Source organism: Vipera ursinii, assembly GCF_947247035.1.
Source record: "Vipera ursinii genome assembly, chromosome: 3".
NCBI classification, from domain to species: Eukaryota; Metazoa; Chordata; class Lepidosauria; order Squamata; family Viperidae; genus Vipera; species Vipera ursinii.
In genome coordinates, this window is record NC_139516.1 from 108,033 (window position 1) to 134,582 (window position 26,550).

Genomic DNA, 26,550 nt, shown 5'->3' on the forward strand with positions numbered 1-26,550 from the left:
TCCATCCATTGTTCCCTGCCTGACCTTCGGGCACTTCGGAAGTCAGGCTGTAAGGGTGAAAGCCGGTCCTGAGCTGCTGCTCTCAGCGCCGCTGTCAGCTTCAGACTCAGAAGCTGGTTGTCAGCCAGGGACTCCCTGTATTAAGACTGGGGCTTGGCGGGGGAGGAGAGGGCAAACCCTGGGAAGGAGGGAGGGGTGGCCAGGATCCTGTTCCCTCCAGGGAGCCTGGCAGCCTTTTGCCTACGGGGGAGGGCTGTTCCGGGAGGGGGAGGGCTGTTCCGGGAGGAATCACACCGTCCCTCGACCCATCCCCCCCCCCCGAGTGCACATCTTGTGGGGGGGGGAAGGAATCCCTAAGGGTTGGAAGGTGTCTTGGAGTCATCTAGTCCAACCCCTTCCTTTGAACGTGGCATTATAACATCTCTTGATGCAACCCACCACGCCGCTGGCCTTTTGGCAGCTGAAGCTTATTGCTGGCTCATCCTTAGTTTATGGTCTATTATCCAGACCTCCATCCTGCTGCTAAGCCAGGCATATCCCTATCTTGCACTCAGTGCATTTCCTCTTTTTTTTCAACTAAGTGCAGAACCTTTCATTTCCCAGCAAAAAACAAAATTTGGTGGATAAGATCCAGTCTGTCAAGATTCTTTTGAACCTTGGACCTGTCCTGTGAGGTGCTCGCAGTTCCTCCCGGCTTTGCATCATCTGCAGGTTTTGTAAGCGTGCCTCCTATCCCCCCATCAAAGTCATCCCCGAGGCAGCTGAGTGGTGGTGAGCCCAGGCAGGGCAGAACTCTGAGGAGCCCCACGGGAGGGAAGAGACGGGCCCTTCGAGGCCCAGGGGCAGGATGTGCTCCTTCAGCAACTGCAAATCTGTCTAGAGATGAGGACAATCCGTTTCACACTCCTCCTCCAGTTTACCAAGAAGGAGGGTGTAATGTTTTATCAAATGCCTTGCAGGTAGTCCTCATTTACCAACTACCTTTTTTAGTCACCACTCGAAGTGACGGCAGTGTGGAAAAAAAGCTCTATGACCAATTCTTGCACTTGCAACCGACGCAGAGTCCCAGGGCCACTTGGTCACCATAGGCAGCTTCACAACTGGCTTCTGACAAGCAGAGTTAATGGAAAATGCACAAGTGAAATCACAAGTCACGGCCATTTGATGTTTCGTTTAGCAACTATGGTGCTTAACAACCGAGTTGCTGGCCCCAGTTATGTTCATCAAGCGAAGACTACTATTGCTGAAGAATAAAGGCCCTGCTTCCGCCTCATTGCCTTGGTCCACCAATCATCTCATCCTTCAAAGAAAGCAATTTGTTGCACAACCTCTTTGTAACGCCTCATCCAGGCCGATGTGTCCACTGGGAAATTTCAAAAGAATGGCCAGAAAATGGACATTTTGCAAGGGGGGAGCGTCAGGCGCCCAGGAGCGAGGAGGGAGCATCCCTGACCGAAGGCCCGTGCGGAGCTGGCCAGGGAGGAACAGAAGACCCATCCCTGCCAGTTCTAAGGGAAGGGCTCAGCAATGCGATCTTGAATGTAGGAGCTAAAATAAGTTGGAAAACAAAAACCCACTGCTTTTAGGGTTAACCGTGGCCCACCCCACAGATAGACTGTGTGCTTATTTACAGAGCTCTTGTGGCTGCCCGTCTCGCAGAGCGATGCTAAGCCACCCACGATAATCACTGCAGCTCACACAACAGCAATACAACTCAGTGAATAGCTGGGCACAGGTGCCGGTTGCGGCTTCCAGGGGGTCTTTGAGGAAGTCCTGCGTGGAGCACATCCAAACAGGAGGAGATTGAGGGCCCCTAAGGCCTCCTATTGGTACTGTCCATGGTATTCCTCCTGAAAACCAAAATCATGGCATCCTGCCCTCTCAATTCCTGGCAAATAGATGGAGAAGAAATGGAGGTAGTGACAGATTTTCTTTGCCTGGGCTCCAAGATCACTGCAGATGGGGACTGCAGCCAAGAAATTAAAAGACGCTTGCTCCTGGGAGGAAAGCCATGGCAAATCTAGACAGCACACTAAAAAGTAGAGACATCACCCTGCCAACAAAAGTGCGTATAGTCAAGGCTATGGTCTTCCCAGTTGCAATGTATGGCAGTGAAAGGTGGACCATAAGAAAGGCTGAGCACCAAAGAATTGAGGCCTTTGAACTATGGTGCTGGAGAAGACTCCTGCGAGTCCCTTGGACTGCAAGGCGATCAAACCGGTCAGTGCTAGAGGAGATCAACCCTGACTGCTCTTTAGAAGGCCAGATCCTGAAGTTGAAACTCAAATGCTTTGGCCACCTAATGAGAAGGAAGGACTCACTGGACTCACCTGGATCTCTACCCCTCCTTCAAAGGCTGGAGGAGACTGGATAGAAGAGACCCCTGCCTCTTTCGAGACAAAAGGTGCCCTCTTCCCTCCCGTCAAGAGGCCTTGACCACTGCCTGGACCCAACCCCGTGCCACGTCGTGATGGAGCAGGAGGAGCCTGGGCCCAGAGGCTCAGCTCACGGCACCCCTTCCTCAGTACTGGAGGCTCGGCCTCCTCCAGATAACCAAGAGAGGATCTGCCTCAGCCGTTGCTTCCACTGTGGCAGAAGACATTTCTTCAAAAAGCAATTGCACGTCTTCCACAGCACATCAAAGCGATTGCAGCAGCGACTGTCAAGGCATCTATTGGGCAGCGAGCTCTGCCAAGTGAACTTCCGGGGAGCCTCCGGGCTGTCCAGGCGGCACCTTTCTTGGTCGCTCTATGGTAGCAAAGATGTCAGATCTCTGAGGAAGGCAGGTTTCCGTGGAGGGTCTCAAGAAACCAGAAAATTGGTTTTTCAATGACTAATGATAATCTGGTAAAGCAAATTAGAGATCAAGGTCAAGCACATATTAAAAGGATATATCTTGCATTGATAGAAATTGATTCAGAGACAGAACTTGTTAAAGACTGTATGATAAAGTGGGCTCAGAATTTTCAAGAAGTCATTACAATGGATACTTGGGAAAAGATTTGGGTGAGAAATGTAAAATTTACGCAAGCTCAAAACTTAAGAGAGAACTTTTATAAAATGTTTTATAGGTGGCACTTAGATCCTAAAAAATTAGCAAGTATGTATCCGAACTGCCAGCCTAAATGTTGGAGGTGTGGTGGTGAAGATACAACGTATTTTCATATATGGTGGACCTGTAAAAAGGTTAAAGCTTTTTGGATTAAAATCTGGTGGAATATGCAAAAGATATTTAAGAAAAGGATAAAGTTTTGTCCGCAATTGTTAGGCATTATTACTGATACTACTGTTGTGGACACTAAGTTGATGTTGAATTTAATTACGGCAACAAGACTTTTAGTGGGGCAATATTGGAAGAAGGAAGAGCTGCCAACCATAGAAGAATGGACTTTAAAAGTTTCCAACCTGGCGGAAATGGCAAAGATCTCGGCGTACTTGAAAGACCATTCGCAACAGAGATACATTGTGGAGTGGAAAAATGGATTGATTATATCCAGAATAAATATGGGACTAAAAAGTTTCACCTAGCATTTGAATAAGTATTGATGTGATATTCATATTGCTTGTAGTTATTTTATAAGAGTTAAAGTGTGATAGATTTAATAGCTTATTGTTGTTTGCATAAGGTAGATTATGATTGTTTGTATTTTTATATCCTGTATTGAGCTCTGGGAAGTCGGGGAGGGGGGAGGGGGAAGGGAGGGAGGGGTTGGGGAGGGTTGGGGAGAGGGGAGGGGGTTGGGGGGGGTTTGTTTTGTTAAAAAAAGTAAAACTTTTCAATAAAAAAAAGAAACCCCTAAGAGGAGTTAGAGCAGCTCAGCCGTGGAGCCCTCAGCCCAGAGGGGGGGTCTCTCAGCAACACCTTTATTTGGACGGTGCAGGTGGCAGGAGGAGGGCCCCTTCGAACTCTGCCGATCCCCGTTGGGCACAGAAGGGCTTTCGGGGTGGGTAGGGCCTCGTTCTGGTTCTTCTGTGCCCAGGCTGGGCATCTGCAGGGCTATGTGGAGCAGCTCTTTTGTCTCCGGAGCGTGGTGGGCAGCACTCTTGGGGATGTTCTCTGGGGTCGGGAGCCCCTCGTTGCCAGCAGGGCCTCAGAGACTGACTGCCCTGTCAGTGCTATGGCCCCTCTGCCAGGGAGACTCACCCCCGAGAGAGTTCGGGCAAGCTTATTCATAGAGGTTTAGCCTGGGACTGATGGACTGCTAGCTGGCGCCCGTGGCTGGCCGGTTTGTGGGCTTTGCCATTTCAGAAAGGAAAGAGGCTGGAGGAGGCAGCCCGTCCGTTCTGCTGACCCGTGACAGCAGCTTTGCCCGGTCTGGAGGTCCTACAAAGAGCCCTGCGACTTACGTGGGCTTTGAACAGCTGCCCAACTCCAGCTCGGCTCCTGGCACTCGGCAGCAGCTCTGGAAAGCCCCATGGAGGGAAAAGTCCAGCCGGTGGGGGCGGAGGGATCAGAACCCACCAATTTTTCTTTAGAGTCAGTCATATTTTTCCCAGAGTCTGGACGTTCAACAATCCAGTTTTCTGTCCACCGGGATTTTACATCAAGCCTAGTGTTGTGCAGCTGCTGTGCAGATGTTGGGTGGGGGGAAGGGGGTTTCCTGGATTTAAGCCTTCCAATTGATAGCTATCTCATATCGGAGTGCATTGGCAGTTGTGGGTTACTGACAATTTTTTTGTGCACTCTGAGGGGGCGATCGGACTCGGCCGGGTCTTCACGATCCGCCCTGCATTGTTCAGCTGGGCCTCCCGTTGATCTGTGTGGCAGCCGCTCACCCGGGCAGGGACCAGCAGCCCTGAGGCCGAGGGCCTGGGCCGAGAGACCGAGGGTCCCCGTTGAGCTCCACTCCGCTCATAGGAGCACGTTGCCTCTCGCATTAACTTCCCGCCGGTGTTTTTTACAGCCGGGTTTACTCCATCGTTACCCTGAGGCCCTTTGGAAAAGGACTGGCAGGCAGCCGGGGGTCAGCCTGTCTTCCGAAGCACCTGAAGGCCAAAGAACGATGGATGGAAGCTGATCCAGGAGAGATTCAACTTGGAAATAAGGAGAAATTTCCTGACAGTGAGAACCATCAACCGATGGGACAGAAGTTGCCTTCAGATGTTGTTGGGGCTTCATCACTGGAGGCTTTCAAGGAGAGAGTGGCCTGACATCCGTCAGAAATGGTGTAGGTCTCCTCTTTGGGCTGTGGGTTGGACTAGGTGACCTACAAGGTCCCTTCCAACTCTGCTATTATTATGCTACGTTATTATCTTTCTTGCTTGTTTGTGGCTGAGCTTGTGGTTGCCCACCCTTTCTGTCCTGCTCCTGCTTGGGATCAGCCTTCATCAGGGAAGACCTTCTGCAGAGCTTCCGTAAGGTTTCCTGGGAGGGAGGGAGCACTCAGCACCCGCCCTGCGTCTCTCTGGGGCGGCCAGGAAGCCAGGCTAGGCCCTCCTAGGCCTGGGCAAACACCCATCCTTTGGCGTCTGGCATGTCAGCTGTGGACCACGGGGGAGCCAGCCCAGAGCCCTGTGCCAGGCCATTATTTAATCTTCTCACCTTGCCTCTTCCCCTCCCGATTGTTTGGCCGGCCCTGTCATTCAGCATACGATTAATGAGATGGGTGGCCTTTTGGCATGGGATGATCGCCTGCAGTTTGTACAATAAAACCAGGTGGTTTTAAGGCTCCTAGTGAGCACCTGGGCAAGTCCCCGCAGTCTCTTGGCCAGGGCTTCTGGAGGTGAGTTGCCTCCTTCTCCCTGGAGCTGGAGAGAGGGGCCGCCCCCAGGTCACCCAACTGGCTTTCCCGCCCAAGGCAGAACTCCAGCTCACCGTCTCCTGTCTCCCATCTCCTAGCGTGTTGCCATAAGCACTGCACAAAACTGGCTCACCAACCAGGATGAGGGCCTGGAAATCCCCAGCCAAGGCAGGAAGAGAAGCATCCCCTCCCTTCCCAGTGCAACACGCACGAACACACACACACAAGACCTTTCCTGCAGGACTGCTGCCTGCTGAGATGCCTTCACTCTCTCTCTCTTTTAGGGTCATCTGCCCCAGAGACCACGGGGTGGGGTGGGGGGGCAGAGAAGGGGTTCTCTGGAAACCAAGCAAGGTGCACAGTGGGCAGCTCTGGAGAGAGGTAGCCCTGGGGTGGGGGTCCTTCAGCCAGGCACACGCTCCATCAGCAGTTTTGCAACTGAAACTCTTGTGGTTGAAGATTGCATCAAAGCGGTGGTTAAGGCAGAGGCTCCTAAATCACTGGGGGGGGGATCCTGGGCCGTGGAGGCTCTCCTGCGGGGCGTGTGTGCGTGTGGCTGGCAGGCTGAGCCAGGAACCGGCAGGTTGGCAAATACCCACTTTGCCCCAGCCCTTCCTGCCTGGCTCTTGCTCACTTTGTGGGCCAGATTGCTCCAGCGCTACCGACTTTCCCAACTCTTGTGTCACAGTCACAAGGCTCCCAACGTGCACCAAGACTGGGGTCCTTCCTCTCGCTGGCAGCCCCCCCGCCAAACTGCTCTTCTTCGTCTGGGGGGGAAGCAGTAAGGATGGATCCAGGAGAGCACCCAGCATGGAAAGCAATATCTGAGAGATTCTCCCCACCCACCCCGGGCTCCTCCTGTGGGTTCAGGGTAGTGGAAACAGTTCAGGCTGGGGGTGGGGTGGGGGCTTCCTGCAAGATGGGAAGCAAAGGCTGGACGGACGACGCAGAAAAGCAGCTTCCTCCTCCTCTGCCCAAGGCCCAAGGCTGCCTGCCAGGCATGGGGTGCGAGGCTGGCAGCCCCAGGGAGGGTTTTGCCCTTCCCTCCCCTCAGCCACACTGCTGGGGGGCGGAATCCCCAGGCACCCCTGAAAGCCAGGTGGCAGCTTGGGAAGACACAGAGTGATGGTGGTTTCCTCCCGGGCAAGAGAGTCCCCGGGCCAGGGTGGGACCTTTAGCTGAGCCCGCACATTCCATGGCTGTGGAGGCTGAGGGGTGGGGTGGGGAGGCACCCCCAAATTGAGGGCGATACCACTTGGGCACCTTTCTTAGAGATGCCATCCTCTGAGTGCTACCAGCCCAACAAGTTATGCCGCTGACAAGAGCCTGTGGAAATTGTGATCCAAACAACCTCACCGTCTAACTCTGCCCCGTGGGGCCCAAGATTCACTGACTTTCTCTGCCTGGTGTTGTATCTGCAGGCGCGAATTCCTCACATATTTAGGCTACCTACAAGCCATCATGGCTCTGGGGTATTTCCAGTGACTTGGTTGGCTGCCCACCCACCGTGTGGCAAAGAAGACGAGTGTCTCGTCCTGGGAGACACTGAGGAAGGTGCTCCGGAGGCATCTAGAGGACCCCTGTGCTGGAGAGGTTAGTGGAGGGGGGCAGAAAAAGAAGACCCCTCCCCAGCACCCTGCCTAGGGGCTCAGCCTGGGCCTCCTGGCTGGGGAGGGCGGGAGGGGCTCCACACGGCCTCCCCTTACTCAGTGGCCAAAGGCAGCTTTGTCCCCCTTGATGGCCACCTGCACGCATGTTTCTGGGAGGCATTAGACCGGCTGGTGAGTCCAGCAGAGAGTTGGGTGGCTCAGGCAATATTGGGGGTGGTGGAATGATGTCTCCACCCTTGGAAATACAGCTCATTCAGCTATTTGAAAGCAGTGCCCCTTTCCCTACGCCTAAGAGGCTTCTGTGGGTCAAAAGAAAAGCAACAAATGACCCCAGAGAGAGAGAAACCTCCGTGGGAGCTGGTGGGGAACGGTCTTCCGCAGGTTTTGTGCCTTTGCCTCAGCCCCAGAAAAGGGCTGAACTTCTGGTGGAGGGAAATGGAGAGCCAGAAGTGAAGCCAAAATTCTCCCTTAGGGGATTTCCCCCCCCCCCCCGAATTCCAGCTGGGAATGCCGTCTGTCTGTCTGACCGCAGAAAAGCCACAGCTGAGCGCCTGTCAGTGGCCCCAGCGGAAGGGAAGCTGCGCTGGGTCTCTCTCGCTTCTGCCCAGTTCAGCTTCTGCTCTGGCAAAAAGCTCTTTGGAGGGTTTGAACCAGGGCTGGGAATCCTCCAGGGTGTCGCAGTCAAGGTGCTGACCTGGAAACCGGCAGGTCCCACGTAGGTACTAAGCCAGCTGGGTGACCGTGGGCCAGTCACTCTCTCTCAGCCCTCGGCAGGAGGAAACGACCAACCACTTTGGAAAAATCTGGCTGAGAAGACTGCAGGGAGTTCTCCAGGCGCTCACAAGGAGTTCACACACACACACACACACAAAGAGAGAGAGAGAGAGAGACTTGTAACAAAGGAGTCCATAACTGGCTAAAATGTTAAATGGATTTCTTCACCCCTCAGAGAAAGCCAAATGATAAACTGCTGTGATTCAGGGGGGATTGTGAGAGACAGACCAATACGAGGCTGGAATCCCCTCCCAGCTTGGCCTAAGGCAGCCGGCCGCTGGCTGGTCCACCCCACCAGGCTGCCACTTGACCGGCAAATGGCTGCTCCCCTCCTGGCCTCCCTGTGACCCCAGGGGCTGCAGAGCCACCTCTTGAGAAGTCCTGCTGCCCCAGCCCTGGGACTGGAAGGGTCGTGGGGCTGGATCAGGCTGGCCGGGCACTCTCTGGAGCCCCACGTGGCCCCTTCTGCCTGGAGGGCCGGTGAGGCCGCCCGGAGCCTGCTCCAGAGAGGCAGGCAAGGGCAATCGGTGCAGCTGGCTGACTCACCCTCCCCGTTCCTTCTTGGCAAGTGACTCCCTACTTGCACCCTTTCTCAGCCTCTCAATCATCAGGGCGAAGAGCCGCCCGTGTCTCCCCTGCCCTCCTCTTGCATCAGGGCAAGACGGCAGGAGAACATTGCGGCACCACTGAGGTGACCCAGGAGCCTCACCCCCTGGGCAGGAGGAGGAGCTGCTGGTTCGCCCTATATAAGGGTGCTCCCAAACCTCTTGGAGCTTCATCTGATCTCAGAACGTTGTCCAGAGACGTCCCGAGAGCAGCTGAGAGAGCGCCAGAGACCATGGCCGGTGAGTAGCAGGCAGGCCAAGCCTGGGGGCCACCAGCGCTCTTAGCACGCCAGGCCTCCTTCCGGGGGGGGGCTCCGAGCGCCCCTCACCCAGCAAACCGATGCCAGGGCTGTCCAGCACAGGGAGCGGGGCTGGCACCCGTGGCGTCTCTGGCCCCCCGCCCTTTCCCACCCGGGGATTGGAGGGCCTTCTCTATTGCCCCTGCACTGCTGGCACAGGAGGGAGAAGAGCAGGTGGGGACGGTGCCCCCACCATGGAAGGAAAGCGGGAAGGGGCTCGGGCGGCAGAGCGAGTGGTTTCAGCAGCTCCCTTAGCTCCGCTGCGCAAGGGCTGCCAGCCAGCCTCAACGCTCAAAGGCAGCGAAACCCAGTTGTGAAGGAAAGATCCACCAGCCACGGCTTCCTGCAGGGCATTGACCCAGGCTGCTCTTCCTGCAAGATATTCTGCCCATGCAGGAGTGCAGGCTCACCCAGGGGGGGGGAGAAGGGGACACCTGCGAAAGACCCACAATTGGGAGGGGAGGCGGTGGCAGCTGGGCACAGCACCTGCAAGCAAGCCAGCGCTTGCCAGATGGGTTGGGCTCAGCTCTCCAGACTGAGTCTCCCTCCTTCGGGGCGCCTTCCTGGCCCCGGCCTAAGTCAAGAGGAGTCTGGGACAAGCCTCCTGCCTCGGGAGGGCTCAGGGTTGGGGGTCCTGTGGCCCTGCTGCCCCCTCCCCATCTGCAGATTTATTTCCAGCTTTTAGTGGGTGGGTCCAGAGGAACCTTAATGAGGACCTGTAGGATTCTCCGGACTCTTAACGAGGGCTGGGGAATTGTGACTGATAGTGAGCTGGTGAGAGACTGTGGGGGCTCCTAGGTTTGGCCCCCAACATCAGGGGCTGCCAGTGCAGAGAAAAGTGACAGACAAGTCCCACCACCAGGTCCGGAGGCTGCTGGTGTTTGTCTGTGGCTCTCCCCTCCTCCTCCTCCTCCTCCTCCTCCTCCTCCTCCTCCTCCTCCTCCTCCTCCTCCTCCTCCTCCTCCTCCTCCCCCTCCTCCTCTCCTCCTTCTCCCCCTCCTCCTCCTCCTGCCTGGTAAGGTGTTTCTCTTCCATGGCTGGCCCAAGAATGGCCAGGGCTCCTGAATGGCCCTACGGGGCTCCTGCGGCACTGAGCGCTGCCCCTTCTCCAGGTTCGCTTTTGGGCCACTGCCTGCCCCCCCCCCGCCAGGATTTCTCCACAACCATTCTGAGCATCGGCAAAGGTCTAAGGGAGACCCAGATCAGATTGCCGGCAGTGCCCATGGGGCTCCTGCTACCCCATGGAAGGCTCGGGCAGCCAGGATCCTCGGGGTTCACACAAGCCCCTAAGCAACTGAGGCTCTGATTCTTCCTGAGGGACTGGGGGGGCCTTGACCCCCGGTCCTCTGACCAGGGTGCTGCAAAACCGTCACACGGGACCACAGCAGTGGCTAGCTCCGGCCCCAGCGGTGGCCCTCTGGGAAGGGGAAGCCGCAGTCACGGTCATCTCTCTCCTTCTCGACAGCGCCAAGCAACATCGACTGGAGGCAGAGCGAGAACGCCCACGAGCACCGCACCAACTCCTACCCTGGCCGCGAGCTGGTGGTGCGGCGGGGCCAAGGCTTTAAAGTCACGTTGAAGTCGCTTCCGGCAGCCACCGGCCTCACCTTCTCCGTGGACAGAGGTAGCGGGGTGGGGCTCGTCTTTTTCCGGCTCTGCCCAGCCAGGCACCTGCCCCTCAGCGCCCCCCTACACACACACACACACACCAGGCCGACGGGGGCTTCCGGGAGGCGCCTGCCCAGCCAGGCGAGTCCGCCTCAGGCTCTGCAGGGCGCCCGGACCGCCGCCGCCGCCGCCCCCTCCGCCGCATCAGCAGCCGCCCTCGGCGGGATCCGCGCTGCCCGGCCGAGCGCCTGGTTCAGCCGCCGCCGCCGCCGCGAGGGGGAGCCTCGCCGCCGCCCGCCCTGAGCTGCGGCCGCTTTCCCTCCCGCCAGGCTCGACGGCCGCCCTGCAGGCCAAGACCCGCGTGGACTTCGGCGTCTCCGGCGCCCCCAGCCGAGGCTCCTGGAGCGCGGTGCAGACCTCCGGCTACTTCTCCATCACCAGCCCAGCGAACACCGCCATCGGGCGCTACCGGCTGGGCATCAAGAGCGGTTCCGGCGTCTCCGTCCTGGGCACTTTCGTGGTGCTGTTCAACCCTTGGCTGCCAGGTACCCGCGAGCCGCCCGGCCAGGGCCGAGAGGGCGAGGCTCAGAGCTCCGCCAGCCCGAGGGGCCTGGGCGCGGGGCGGCCTCTTCTCTAGCGGGCCCGGCAAAAAAGGTGGGGCATTCTCTCTCGGCCCGTCCCGCTTTAAAAGAGAACGGGGGGGGGGCTGCCCGCTCGTTCTCCCGGTGGCCTCGGGCGCCCCCTGAATGCCCGAGTCCCTCCTCTTTATCGAGGGGGCGGGATTGGGGGCCGTTTGGGGCAGGGTTTGGGGTGCTATCCGAAGGGTCCTCGGCACCCGCCTGCTCCCTGGGGGAGAAAGCCTCCCCGCCCCTCCCACGGTCACTGTGTCTGCCTGACGCTTGGCTTTCAGACGACGAAGTGTTCATGCCCGACAACGCGGAACGTCAGGAATACGTCCTCTCGGAGTTTGGAGTTCTCTTTGCGGGGAGCTCGAATCGCATCTCTCAGTTCGGGTGGAACTATGGCCAGGTAAAGGGAAAGGACGTGTCATTCAGCTGCAAATTCAGACGGGATCCCGAAATCCTTCCTTGAATGGTGCCCGTGGATTATTTTCCCTGGCTTGGTCGGTCATTCGCAGCCCTCCTGCATTGGCTGCCCTGCCCACAACCCTCCTGGGGGCCCCTCCAGCCAGCTGCGTCTTGGGATCTTGCAGCAGCTTCACCCTAAACCCTCCCCCGACTAGGAAGAAAGGACACCCACCCCCACCCCCCTGGAAGGACCCTCCCCACACCATCCCAAGGTCTCCACTCAGACAGCTTGCAGGCAGGAGAGAAGCAGGCTTGGGGGACAGAGGAATGGATCCCCAGGCAGCCTTTAGAGGATTCAGGGAAATTTCTGACAAAATGCACACACACACACACACACACCCTGAAAGGAAGACCCAGCTGCAGTGAGAGCCCTCACCATTAAAACCAGCCCCTCAGAAGACTGGAACCCCTTCCTGGTGGCACCTGAAGGTGATTCCAGACCTTCCCCATCCCAGGAATCAGCTGGTGGTAGCCAAGCCACTGCCACCATTGTTTCCACTAAGTGTGTGTGTGTGCGCGCGCGCATGTGTGTGCACGTGGGACGGGGTGGTGGTATAATTGCCTGTCTGATAGCCTCTTCTGCCAACAGTTCCAAGACGGGATACTGGACATTTGTCTTTTGATTCTGGACCGGAGCTTAAGCTACCGCAAGGATCCAACAGCTGATCTGCGTCGCCGGAATGACCCCAAATATGTTGGGAGGGTGCTCAGCGCCATGGTATGAACGTGCTTGCATCCAGCTGAGATCCCTAACCCTACCCCCCCCCCACACACACACACACAGCGGTAGCCCAAGGGACGGGGCAAAAACGATGCATCCTTTTAGCGGAATACGATGGATATGTTGTGCCAACTTAGGATACTCTTTGTCCCCAAAACAAAGGAAACTTCTGTCCCACAGGCCCTCTGGCGGCCTCATTCACAGCCGTCGGCTGGCATTTTCACAGGCTGAATTGGGGATGCCCCAGCTAGATGCCAGGATCCCTTACGTGGCTGCCCACGGTCAGCTCGGATCCCACCTTCAGATCCAGGGGACCTGGCTTGGTATTGAACTGCACCTCCAGGGGAGCCCCCTCCCTCTATTTTCCACTCTGGGCCCACATATTGATGCTCTGCCTGTCTGGGCCTCCTTGGAATACGTGTGGAGGTGCACACTGGTCGACTCCTGAATCAGCCCTCAGGGAGACCCCCTGGGCCTGGGGGAACGCAGAGAGGACGAGGTCAGCCTCCCGGTGTCTCTCACACTCCCTCGGGGAGCGAGCGGGGCTCCTTTGAGCCTGCCCCGCCATCTCCAGCCCCCAATGTCGGCCAAGGGAGGCTGAAACGTCCCAGGGTAAGGTGGACCTTTGACCTTCAGGTGGATCACCTGTCAGGTTTCCACTGCATGAGTCCTGCCCTGGTTGTACCAGAAAAGGGTTTGTTTCAGAAATGGTGGGTGCTCCATCCCTGGACAGCCACTTCTCTGAGATGGTATGGGAGTTTCCTGCTTAAGCAGGGGGCTGGACTAGAAGACCTCCAAGGTCCCTTCCAGCTTCTATTCTATTCTATTCCATTCCATTCCATTCCATTCCATTCCATTCCATTCCATTCCATTCCATTCCATTCCATTCTATTCTATTCTATTCTATTCTATTCTATTCTATTCTATTCTATTCTTTATTCCTACATTCTATTGTATTCTATTCTATTCCATTCCATTCCATTCCATTCCATTCTATTCTATTCTATTCTATTTTTTATTCCTACATTCTATTATTCTATTCTATTCTATTCTATTCTATTCTATTCTATTCTATTCCATTCCATTCCATTCCATTCCACTCCACTCCACTCCACTCCACTCCACTCCACTCCACTCCACTCCATTCCATTCCATTCCATTCCATTCCATTCCATTCCATTCTATTCTATTCTATTCTATTCTATTCTATTCTATTCTATTCTATTCTATTCTATTCTATTCTATTCTATTCTATTCTTTATTCCTACATTCTATTCTATTCCATTCCATTCCATTCCATTCCATTCCATTCCATTCCATTCCATTCCATTCTATTCTATTCTATTCTATTCTATTCTATTCTATTCTTTATTCCTACATTCTATTGTATTCTATTCTATTCCATTCCATTCCATTCTATTCCATTCCATTCCATTACATTCCATTCCATTCCATTCCATTCCATTCCATTCCATTCTATTCTATTCTATTCTATTTTTTATTCCTACATTCTATTATTCTATTCTATTCTATTCTATTCTATTCTATTCTATTCTATTCTATTCCATTCCATTCCATTCCATTCCACTCCACTCCACTCCACTCCACTCCACTCCACTCCATTCCATTCCATTCCATTCCATTCCATTCCATTCTATTCTATTCTATTCTATTCTATTCTATTCTATTCTATTCTATTCTATTCTTTATTCCTACATTCTATTCTATTCCATTCCATTCCATTCCATTCCATTCCATTCCATTCCATTCCATTCCATTCCATTCTATTCTATTCTATTCTATTCTATTCTATTCTATTCTATTCTATTCTATTCTATTCTATTCTATTCTATTCTATTCTATTCTATTCTTTATTCCTACATTCTATTCTATTCTATTCTATTCTATTCTATTCTATTCTATTCTATTCTATTCTATTCTATTCTATTCTGTTCTGTTCTGTTGTGTTCTGTTCCGTTCCATTCCGTTCCGTTCCGTTCCATTCCATTCTATTCTATTCAATTCTATTCTATTCTATTCTATTCCTTTTCTCTATTTCTATTCTATTCTATTCTATTCTATTCTATTCTATTCTATTCTATTCTATTCTATTCTATTCCTTTTCTCTATTTCTATTCTATTCTATTCTATTCTATTCTATTCTATTCTATTCTATTCTATTCTATTCAATTCTATTCAATTCTATTCTATTCCTTTTCTCTATTTCTATTCTATTCTATTCTATTCTATTCCTTTTCTCTATTTCTATTCTATTCTATTCTATTCTATTCTATTCTATTCTATTCTATTCTATTCTATTCCATTCCATTCCATTCCATTCTATTCTATTCTATTCTATTCCATTCCATTCCATTCCATTCTATTCTATTCCTTTTCTCTATTTCTATTCTATTCTATTCTATTCTATTCTATTCTATTCTATTCTATTCTATTCTATTCTATTCTATTCTATTCTATTCTATTCTATTCCTTTTCTCTAATTCTATTCTATTCCATTCCATTCCATTCCATTCCATTCCATTCTATTCTATTCTATTCTATTCTATTCTATTCTATTCTATTCTATTCTATTCTATTCTATTCTTTCCAAATTCGGTTCCACTCCACTCCACTCCACTCCATTCCATTCCATTCCATTCCATTCCATTCCATTCCATTCCATTCTATTCTATTCTATTCTATTCTATTCTATTCTATTCTATTCTATTCTATTCTATCCAAATTCGGTTCCCTTCCACTCCACTCCACTCCACTCCACTCCACTCCACTCCACTCCACTCCACTCCATTCTATTCTATTCTATTCTATTCTATTCTATTCTATTCTATTCTATTCTATTCTATTCTTTCCAAATTCGGTTCCACTCCACTCCACTCCACTCCACTCCACTCTACTCTACTCTACTCTACTCTACTCTACTCTACTCTACTCTACTCTACTCTACTCTACTCCATTCCATTCCATTCCATTCCATTCCATTCCATTCCATTCCATTCAATTCCATTCCATTCTATTCTATTCTATTCTATTCTATTCTATTCTATTCTTTCCAAATTCGGTTCCACTCCACTCCACTCCACTCCACTCTACTCTACTCTACTCTACTCTACTCTACTCTACTCTACTCTACTCTACTCTACTCTATTCTATTCTATTCTATTCTATTCTATCCAAATTCGGTTCCCTTCCACTCCACTCCACTCCACTCCACTCCACTCCACTCCACTCCATTCCATTCCATTCCATTCCATTCCATTCCATTCCATTCCATTAATTAATGACTTAGGGTAGCAATGAATATTTGCGAAATATAGGAACATCAGAAAGACAAAAAAAGAAGGCCTTGCACATAAAATAGCAGCTGGGTAAAAACAGATCCATCTGTAACCATCAACCTAGCCCAGGGGTAGGCAACCTCGGCCCTTTTATGACTCATGGACTTCAACTCCCAGAATTCCTGAGTCAGCATAGGTGACTCAGGAATTCTGGGAGTTGAAGTCCATGAGTCATAAAAGAGCCGAGCTTGCCTACCCCTGACCTAGCCAATGGAAGGGGTCAGCCCCCTCCTGACCCCCAGGCCTTAAAGGACCAGGCCTTGGAACCAGCTGGATCAGGGCAAGGTTCATATTTGGGAGGATGGCACCTCTCTGGATAGCAAGATGGCAGCATGTACATGTGATTAATGTGAAATAAATATTCAGAGCCCTGCCAGGTAACTCCCCTTGACAGACGGGGCCCGGGGTACGCCTCTTCTGACAGATCTTGGGGTGATCGGAGGTGGCTGGGCAGTCTTCTGAACAATCCAGCCCTGTGCCGCGAAGGGCAGTCCCCAGCCGACACGGCTGGTGGAGTGAAGCGGCTACCCCACGGCGGCTTCTCTTGGTTTTCCCCCAGGTGAACAGCAACGATGACTACGGCGTCTTGCAGGGAAGGTGGGATGGGAATTACGCCGGGGGGGAGAGCCCCAGCAGCTGGACGGGCAGCGTGGACATCTTGCGCAGATGGAAGAGCTCTGGCTTCAGGCCCGTCCGTTACGGCCAGTGCTGGGTCTTTGCAGGAGTCTTGAACACAGGTAGGCCTTCTGAGAGAGCGGCCGGGGGGGGGGGAGACTCTCCCGGGGGTGCTGGATCCGAGGCGGCAGAAAGGCCCCGGGTGCTGCCCTCAGACCCGGGGTGGTCCGGAAGGGCTGAATCCGCCCCACCATCCTGTGGACCCCTCTGGTCTGTCTCGGGAGGGGGAAGGGCAGCAGAGCTTTCCCTCACTAGCAACCCAAGTGGGGGACCTCAGGTGGGGGCAGAAAGAGCTGCTGGTTCCGCCTCTCTATCCCCCACACCCCTTTGGGATGTGCGGCAGGTGGGCATTGCTGTGGGACACCTATAACTCCAGGTCTGGCCCGCCTCACGGAGAGAAGGTGCGAAATGGAACCTGGGCAGGGCCTCCCCTGGCCCGGCCTGAGGGGAGAAGGGTGGGAGACGGGCCTTGTCCAGAGAGGAGGGACTGGGGGAAGGCTGCCTCCTGCCAGCCATGAGGGTGCCCAGCTCCCTTCTTCCGATGCCCAGGCAGGGGAGGCACTGGGAATGAAGTGGGAATGCCGGGCCGTGCTTCCTCCTTCCTCAACCGGTTGCCCTCCCCCCACCCCCCACCCCCGTAGCCAAACTCTTTAGCCCTTGCCAGCCCATCCGCAGCCCTTCTAACTTGGGCCAAGAAGTCTGGGCAAGGAAGCTGAGCGGCTGCAGCGAGGAGCCCATCTTCTGCCCAGGCTCTGCTCCCTGGCAAGGAGGCCCTGCTGCCCAGTTCGGCCTCTGCAGAGGCTGCCCGAGAGGCGTGCCTGCCGTGGGGATGGTCTCCATCGTGCCTCCCGCCTTCTGCCCGCAGTCCTCCGGTGCCTGGGAATCCCCAGCCGACCCATCACCAACTTCAACTCTGCCCACGACACGGACATGACTCTGACGATCGACGTCTACTACGACCCCCAGGGGAACCCTCTGAACATCGCCTCCGATAGCATCTGGTAATTGCCCCCGCCCCCCACCCTCCGGGATCCCCCCTCTTGTTTCCAGGCCCCAGGCAGCCACAGATGCCAGGAGAGACCCCCTCTCGGCCTCATCTGCCAGCCGCCCGCCTCCCCCGGCGGCCTCTTTCCCACCTGGGGGCAGCGGTGGAAGAGGGGCACCTGGCTCTCTCTGCAATGGGTGGCAACCTGCTTTCCGGGTGTGGGGCAGGCATGGGGGCGGGCAAGCCCTTTTGCACAACTAAGTAAGGCATGAGGTGGGTACCTCTGGCAGTAAGCAGCGATACTGTGGTTTGCGGTGCGTAAAGGTCACGCTTTCTGCAGCAGGCATCGGGGACACACTCAGAATGGAGCGACCTGGAGCCATTTCCAGGGGCCCCCTCCCCTCCCCCCGTCCTAGCACAGGTATCCCCAGAGAACACCTGCCCTCCTCCTCCCATCAACTGTGCAGTCAGGCCCTGGGAAGGTGGCAAGGCTCCCACTCCAGACAGAATGGCCACTAGGTGGCAATAAAAGGAGGGGGAGAGGGAGAGAGAGGGAGCTCCCCCCTTTTAGGCCATCCTTTGCCCCTGGGGGTGGGGAGGGGAGGAGGGTCTTTCGACTGTGTGGAAGCAACCTGGGCACGCCACACACCCCTTTTCCTGACTTCTCTCCACACACCCCCTTCCTTGCCCCCAACAAACTTCCTTTCCTTCTCTCCTCCTGATTTCTGCACCTGGTGGGCGCCTGGCAGAGAAAGCTCCGGTTAGGGGCTGACCATCCCTAGGGGGGGAAGCAGCCCAGAGCGACCCTTCTAGGAAGCCCCTCCTGCCCCTTGGGAGAAATGGGGTGGGAGTGTGTGGGGGGGTCTGCACATCTGCAAATAGGCCATCTCTCTCTCCCTCTCTTTCTCCTCTTCCTTCCTCCCCCCCCTCTCCTTCCTTCTCTCCCTCTCCCCCTCGCAGGAACTTCCATGTGTGGAATGAAGGCTGGTTTGCCAGATCCGACCTTGGGGCCACCTACAACGGCTGGCAAATCTTGGACGCCACTCCGCAGGAGAGGAGCTCAGGTTCGGGGGAGGGGGGGCTTCTGGTGGGAGAATGGCTCTCCTGTGCAGGGCAGGGCCAACAGCAAGGAATGCTCAAATCCAAGGCCTGGAAGGGGCCTCGGAGGTCTTCTAGTTGAACCCCTCGCTCGAAGTAGCAGCAAGGGGAGAGGTTGCTCTCTCCTCGCCTCACCTGCAGATTGACAGAAGGGAAGCTTAGCTGGGAGCAGGACCCACTCCCCCCCCAAGACTTTGAATGGTCTAGAAGGAGGGCTTGGGGTAGCAGGTCTGGCCAAGGGGGGGGGTGGGCCAATGGGTCAGTCTGTGGGACTCCCCCCCAATAGTTTTCTAGTCTGCCCCAAAACGAGCCAAGATGCTGTGGCACTAAGTTCTCCTAAGTTGTGTGTGTGGGGGGGGGGTTGTCCCTTAAGCCCTTTCTTCTGTAACTCTTTTGTGCCTTCTGACTCTGTAAAGCCTCCTGGGGTGGTGATGCTCCCCTCTGGTGGGCAGAGGGTGACATCCTGGCTACACCTGGAACAGAGCTTTATGTTATTCATTTATTCTGTTTCTCTGACTGCTCATCTCTCCATGGCGACGCTGCACGGCTAACAACTTTTAAAATCCTAATGCAAACAACACAGCCCCTCGGTGCAAATGGTGGCAGCCAAATCAAAGGAAACCTCAGCCAGGGATCCTCAAGTCTTGAAGGCTTCTTACAAAGCCAGAATTGAGCGTCTTAATCTTTATGAAAGATTTAAGAACCGAGGGACTGCAGGGAACCGTTCATTCCCATGTTGCATGTTCTCATTCCTGTAAGGAGAAGCTGCTCCATGACCAAGCCAGCTAAGCTAGTGGCCAGCAGTGTCCACCCTGGGGCACCAGAGGCCATCCCCCAGAGTGGCTGTGGGGTTTCCTGCTGCCCAGCTCCACTGTGGGCATCCCTCCCTCCCTCCCCCTAACTCCTCCCTCCCTCCCTCCCTCCTCCAGGCATTTTCCAGTGTGGACCAGCTTCCTTGACAGCCATCAAGGAGGGAGATGTGGACCTGGTGTACGACGGCCCGTTTGTCTTCAGCGAGGTGAACGCTGACCGTTCCAACTGGGTCTATGACATGAACACTGGAGAAAAAAAACTGATTTACTCAGAGACCCAGTCTATTGGCCAGAACACCAGCACAAAACGTGTGGGCAGCTACGCCCGCCAGGATGTCACAGCCAACTACAAATACCCGGAAGGTAAGACTGAGGAAGCGGGCATTTCCTTTCCAGCTTTGCGGAAATTGGGGGCTGAATCGGGGGACCCAAAGGCCGCACAATTAATGCCGGGCATTGACGTCACACCTACTGCAATCTGCTCATTTATTTATTATATTTATATGCTGCACCCCTCATTGACGAGACAACTCTGGGTGGCTTAGACAGAGTAGTTAGTAAAGAATGGGTAATTCAAAGAGGGATTAATGCCCTCGGTGAGTCACCAAATCTTTGCATTGTGGGTTTTGCCAGGGAAGCTGAGAAAGGGCTGGCGGCCAAGCCAAAACCGAGCCAGTGGCGGCAGAAGCAGCCACAGAGCGAAACCCTCCCAGGCACGCTTGGCTGTGGCTCCCGGGAAGCTGGCCAGAGTGGCCAGGGTAGGAGGGCCCGCTTGGGCAGCTGCCAAAGCCAAAGACGCCTTGTCCCACCCCGGAACAAGGGATCCTCGGCCCCCTTTCCTCCCATGGGCCTGGCAGGCGGCTGGATGGCTCAGACTTCCAGAAATCAGGGCCTCTTGGCAAAGCGTGGCTCCTCCTGATGCCCCCCCTACACACACTGTGGTTCCTTCTCAGGCTCGGCCAAGGAGAGGGAAATCTTCAGGAAGGCTCGGGGCAAGCTGAACCTGGACATCATCTCGGCCACATCTGCCAAGCTGCCCGAGGCAGAGAAGCAGATCTCTGGGAAGTTCAAGCTGGAGAGCATCCCCGAGGTCGGCAAGGACGTCAGCTTGGTCTTGCAGCTGACCAACCTGGCTTCAGAGCAGAAGAAGGTGACGGCCAACATGACCGCTTGGTCCATCGTTTACACCGGGAAGCTAATCCACAAGGTCTGGAAGAACAGCCTCAAGGTGGACCTTGGCCCCCAAGAAGGTAAGCCTTGCCTGCCCCAGGGAGAGCAGCAGGCTTCACACACACACACACACACACACACTCCGAGCTGCAAGGTTAGGGTTCAGCCCACACCTGACCTCCCCTGTAATGCACTGGGAGAAGAGAGGGGCATGGGCACAAACCGTGTGGGTTAGCAAGGTGGCCAGAGGCATCTGATTCTCTGCCACAGCCTTTGAGAGCTGGCACATGGAGCCCGGGTGGCAGCAGGTGGCTTGGTTCGCATCCAGCCTACGACCAGAAGGGAAGCAGGGCTGGGACGGGCATGGCGCTCTTTCCCTCTTACTTTGTGCCTTGGCCTGCCCCACCCCTGAGGCCCACAATGAGGTGGACTGCGGGGGTTTGTCCACCACCTGCAGTTGTGAGCAGGTGTGCAGGTGCCAAAAAAAATGACACCAGAGCTTTAGAGCTGCAAGAGGTTCACAGGTGGGCATCAGCCTTGCTGGGTCCCGCCTTACTCCTTTTGACGGCCGGCTGCCCTTGGCACACAGAGGCTCCGGGTGCGCAAAGACTGTCCTGGGGGGGAGGGGGAAGGGAAGGTCTCAGTCCGGAAGGTTGCCCCCTGCTGGGCTTGAGATTGAGGGCTGCCCTCGGTGCCCCTCCCCTGTAGGTGGGCAGCCAAGCATCCCTTCTGCCCCGAAGGAGAAATGCGCCAAGCCTCACCCGGAAGGGAAGATCCTTTGAAATGCAGCAGAAAAAAAAGGACTTGTGCCCTGAACGTCTAGAGGAGCTTCAGGGGGTCCTCACCCGCCCCATCCCAGCAGCCGCCTTGTGGTGGCTCTAGTCAGTACAGAGGTGGCACACACAGACACGCACACCCCCACACCCAGAGTGCTCCTTTCAAAGAGAAGCTCCGGGGCGCACCTGCGCGTGGGCTCGCTCGGCAGCAGAGGGGCCCTGGGCGGGAGGGCCGGGTGCAGCTCAGAGACCAGCGCAATAAAAAACAGAATAGAAACGCAAGTTAAGATAGGCAAGAAAATGGTAAGTGAGCACCTGTCCAGCCTAGACGAGTTCAAATCACCAGGACCAGATGGATTACACCCCAAGGTTCTCAAGGAACTGGCAGACGTGATCTCAGAACCACTGAACTATATTTTTCAAAGATCCTGGAGCACTGGGGAACTACCAGAGGACTGGAAGAGAGCTGATGTAGTTCCCATCTTCAAAAAAGGGAAAAAAATAGATCCTGGAAACTACAGACCTATCAGCCTGACCTCAATACCTGGGAAGATTCTGGAAAAGATAATCAAACAACAAATCAGCGAACACCTTGATGCAAACAAAGTCATCACTAAAAGCCAACATGGGTTTGTCAAAAACAGATCATGCCAGACAAATCTTATTACATTCTTTGACCAAGTGACAAAATTAGTGGACCAGAGGAATGCTGTAGATATAATTTACTTGGACTTCAGTAAGGCATTTGATAAAGTAGATCACAACCTACTACTTGATAAGATAGAAAAATGTGGGTTAGATAGCATCACCACCAGATGGATGACCGGCCGTACTCAGCGTGTGGTCCTCAATGGAACTGCATCTACATGGAAGGAAGTGTGTAGTGGGGTGCCCCAGAGCTCTGTTCTGGGCCCAGTGCTCTTCAACATCTTCATCAACGATTTGGATGAGGGGATAGATGGGGAACTCATCAAATTTTCAGACGACACCAAGCTGGCAGGAATAGCCAATACTCCAGAAGATAGGCTTAAAATACAGGAGGATCTGGACAGATTCGAACACTGGGCGCTATCTAACAAAATGAAATTCAGTGGTGAAAAAAGTAAGGTTCTACATTTAGGCAGGAAAAATCAAATGCACAGGTATAGTGTAGGTGGTACACTATAGTAGTAGTAACTGTGAGAGGGATCTCGGAGTCCTAGTAGACAATCACTTCAATATGAGCCAGCAGTGTGCTGCAGCTGCCAAAAAAGCCAACACAGTGCTAGGCTGCATTAACAAAGGGATAGAATCAAGATCAGGTGAAGTACTAATACCACTTTGCAATGCTTTGGTAAGGCCACACCTGGAATACTGCATCCAGTTTTGGTCACCACGATGTAAAAAATATGTTGAGACTCTAGAAAGGGTACAGAGAAGGGCAACAAAGATGATTGGGGGGCTGGAGGCTAAAACATATAGGGAACGGTTGCTGGAATTGGGTATGTGTAGTTTAATGAAGAGAAGGGTGAGGGGTGACATGATAGCAGCCTTCCAGTATCTCAGGGGCTACCACAAAGAAGAGGGAGTCAAGCTATTCTCCAAAGCACCTGAAAGCAGGACAAGAAGCAACGGATGGAAACTAGTCAAGGAGAGAAGCAACCTAGAACTAAGGAGAAATTTCCTGACAGTTAGAACAATTAATCAGTGGAACAACCTGCCTCCAGAGGTGGTGAATGCTCCAACACTGGAGGTTTTTAAGAAGAGACTGGACAGCCATTTGCCTGAAATGGTATAGGGTTTCCTGCCTGAGCAGGGGGTTGGACTAGATGACCTCCAAGGTCCCTTCCAACTTTTTATTTATTTATTTATTTATTTATTTATTTATTTATTTATTTATTTATTTATTTATTTATTTATTTATTTATTATGGATCTTTCCTTCCAGTGAAAGTCTTTCCTATCAAGATTTCCTATGCCGAATACGAGCAGCACCTCACCACGGACAACATGCTCCGTGCCACTGCCTTGTGCCAGCTGGAAGAGGGGCACGACACCGTGGTGGAAAGAGACATCACTCTGGATAACCCCTCCATTACCCTAAAGGTGGGCTGGTTCGGTGGGGGGAGGAAGGGAGGGTCTTTGCCAACAGCCCCCTCTGGCTTTGGCCAGAAAGGTGGTGCGGGGGGGCTATGTTTCTGTGGCTCCTGGGCTCCTGCCAGGCCTTCGGGGAGGATGGACTCACAGGGGGCGGGGTCTCTGCTCTGGAGCAGGTGCTGGACCAGGCCAAGGTGGGGCAGGTGACGAAAGTGGAAGCCAGCTTTACCAACCCCCTGGATGAGGAGCTGAGTGCCTGCGTCCTGCAGGTGGAAGGCAGCGACCTGCTGGCAGAGAAGCTCAGGCTGCAGTAAGTGCTGGGGGGGGCAAGCGGTGGGGGGGTATGCAAGCGGGGTCCAGATGACTGCTGTGCCAAAGAGGAATTTCCAACAACCCCCCTCCCCAGAACCATAATTGGGGAGGGGGCTGCATCTACAAGGAGGCAGACCCTTGCTGCTGAAGGCCTGCCTTTGGGTCAAGTGCTTCTCTGGCCCCAAAGGTGGGTCCTCCCCACATCCGCTCTAGAGCAGACTATTACGGGAGCTCCTTGTTAGTCCTGAGGATCAAGGAATGTTTCAAAGCGCACAGCTTGAGGGACCCAAAGATCAGGGCTTTATGGAGGGCAGATCAGGTCTGATTGCCTTTTTTAACAAGGTCAGGAATTATTCCTGGTCCTGGTTTCTGTTATCTGCTCCCTCCCTGCTTCCCGGTCTCCTTTGTCCAGACTGAACTTTCCGCTTCTCGGGTGGAGCAGACCGCTGGGGGGGGGGCTCTTCTTTGCAGCAGGTGCCTTAAGAGAGGTCGGAGGGTCCTCTGTGGGGGACACTGCCACGCTGGGCAGGGGGTGGACTAGTTGCTCTCCAAGGTCCCTTGCAACCCTCCCTTCTAGGAGGCTGTTGCTTCTGAGGGGAGCTTCCCAGCCGAGAGCCCACCACTTTGGCTACAGGGTAGAGGCACGTGGAGAGCTGGGCCTTGGCGTCAGGCCTTCCCCACGTCCCTCCTGCGTCTGTGTGGATCCAGGCTCCTCGGCCCTTGGCTGACCCTCGGGCACCCCTGGCCACCCTCTGCTTGGCTTTCGCCTGCCTCCCGGCCCTCCCTCAAGCGACGGTGCTGGCAACCCGGAGGGTAAACAGCTCCCAGGGTGGAGAGCCCCGTGCAGGCAGGGTCAACGTGGCCCCTGGCCGGTCCTCCAAGCCCTTGGATGCTTCTCAGTGCTTCTCAAGCCCAGCGCTCAGCCCCGACCAAAAGTGACCCGTCCCCTTGCTCTTCTTCCGCAGGGTGCCCGCCTTTAAGGCCCAGCAGAGCTCCCAGATCCACTTTGAGATCACTCCCAGCAAGAGCGGGACCAAGCAGCTGCTCGTCAACTTCTCCTGTGACAAATTCCAGGACATCAAGGCCTTTGAGACCCTCACGGTGGCCCCCAACTGATCCGCGAGGGAGGACGAGGCGGCTGTGCTGCGAAAGGAGAGGCTTCCGGTGCAGCAGAGCGCCCTTTTGTCTGAATACACCGAGTAAACGTTTTCTCCCTGCACCCGAAATGCCTTGACTTCTCATTGATTCTGGGGCTCTTCCCGGCAAACCTCCCCCCCCCAGGGTTTCTGCAGGGTTTTTGCGAAGGGCTGCAGGTAAGAAACCATGAAGGGACAGATACAGCTGGCTTTCCTGTTCTTGCCAGTAAGTTCTCAGCTCCGCCAGGCAGGGCTGCCTCAGTCAGCCAGTCGTGCTCCGATGATGGTGATGCTGATGATGGGAAGGCTTCTCCTCCCCCCGCCCCCCCAGCTCTGTCCTCAAGCGTGGCCAACCCCCCCTTTCATCCTGAACCCCAAAGCGGTCCTCGTGGATCAGACCCGGATGGTGTCCAGCTTTCTCATTTTCTCCAGTGGGGACCCTTGAAGCCTCAGCTGCGTTTGAGGCAATTAGAAGACCTCGTAGCTCCTGTCCCAGACCTTCTGAAGGGCCCCAAAGGGCTGACGAAAATGCAATAAAGAGATCGCTAAATACAAGAAATAGGAGATAAGCAGCAAATGAAGGACATTAGAACACCTGGACCTTTAAAAGCTGCTTGGGTAAATAAGTATAAGCTAAATTATTTATTAGATTTTTATCCCACCTTTATTTGTATTATAAATTAATCTATTTATTTTTATTAAATTATAATAAGGAGAGGGCCCCAGGACACGGGTCTGCTGTGGGGATTCTGTGTGTGTGTGTGTGTGTGTGTGTGTGCGTGCGCACGCATGTATACAATTTGTTATGATGCACAGCTTGCACCAAGGCCTGACCACAGTACTTACGCACACCCTGGGAACTGAATGGGGTTTCCTTTATTTGCCAGCAGGGTTGGGGAGGGGAGCGGGCAGATGCTAAAAGCACCGTGGCTCCCAAGTCGAGGAAGGAGGGAGAAACCGGAGGAGAAGGGAGGATTCCTGCCCTGTGGAAGGAGTGTTCACTTGTTTAGCTCCCTGCGGAAGGAGTCAGATGCGCACCAGCTCCAGTCCTCTGGCACAGCCATCCCCCTCCTCAGAGATATCTACGGCCCCTCCCTGCCCTTGTTCAAAGAGTCCTTAAAACATGTCCCCCCCCCGCCCCCGTTCCCCAGCTTTGGCCATGAGGTGGGACGAACCCCTTCATGTGTATGTTAGGTGGCAGGTTTATGGCGCTGGCATCACTGCTCTTTCTTCTAACGTTGGCTGTGCAGGTTTCCTTTAGTGCACACCCTGCTCAGATTTACCATGGAATTTGGCAGCCTTATAAATCTGATAGATAAATAGATAAATAATCATGATGCAAGCTGGTGTGCTTCTCTTATCCCGGTAGCGTTAGGAGGAAATGACATGTTTTTATTGAAAAATAAATGCCCACTGCCTAAAATTGGAGACAGATGAGCCAAGCCCTCTAAAGTACCCCTCTCCTCATCCCCACCCCTCTTCCCCCTGCCCACATGGCAGATTAGGGTTGGAGCACAATACTTTTTTTTTTAAGAAAACAACTTTTTATTTACCTGGCTTAACTCTAGGGAGTCTTAACTCTTGGGAGTCCTAGTGGACGATGACTTAAATGCGAGCCAGCCGTGTGTTGCAGCTGCCAAAAAAGCCAATGCAGTCCTAGGCTGCATTAAGAGAGGGATACCATCAAGATCATATCCAGCACAGGTGTC

General features: G+C 54.0%; 1 protein-coding gene across 1 annotated transcript; it reads left to right on the forward strand.

The window, feature by feature from the left end:
- Positions 1-8,835: 8,835 nt before the first annotated feature.
- LOC310637378 (protein-glutamine gamma-glutamyltransferase E-like) lies at positions 8,836-25,353 on the forward strand. Its single transcript, XM_083357749.1, has 13 exons — positions 8,836-8,970; positions 10,495-10,653; positions 10,967-11,182; positions 11,548-11,666; positions 12,315-12,443; positions 16,362-16,539; positions 17,343-17,478; positions 18,423-18,526; positions 19,490-19,735; positions 20,326-20,622; positions 23,245-23,402; positions 23,570-23,703; positions 24,671-25,353. The coding sequence occupies exons 1-13, from the start codon at positions 8,964-8,966 to the stop codon at positions 24,819-24,821; spliced, it is 2,034 nt and encodes a 677-aa protein (XP_083213875.1). The 5' UTR covers positions 8,836-8,963; the 3' UTR covers positions 24,822-25,353.
- Positions 25,354-26,550: the final 1,197 nt, after the last annotated feature.

What these genes read in the sequence shown, in the direction of transcription:
- LOC310637378 (XM_083357749.1), top strand. An exon ending in GGAGGGTGCTCAGCGCCATG is followed by an intron (nt 12,444 to 16,361) that starts GTATGAACGTGC and finishes GTTTTCCCCCAG; the next exon opens with GTGAACAGCAACGATGACTA. An exon ending in ACCCCTCCATTACCCTAAAG is followed by an intron (nt 23,403 to 23,569) that starts GTGGGCTGGTTC and finishes GCTCTGGAGCAG; the next exon opens with GTGCTGGACCAGGCCAAGGT.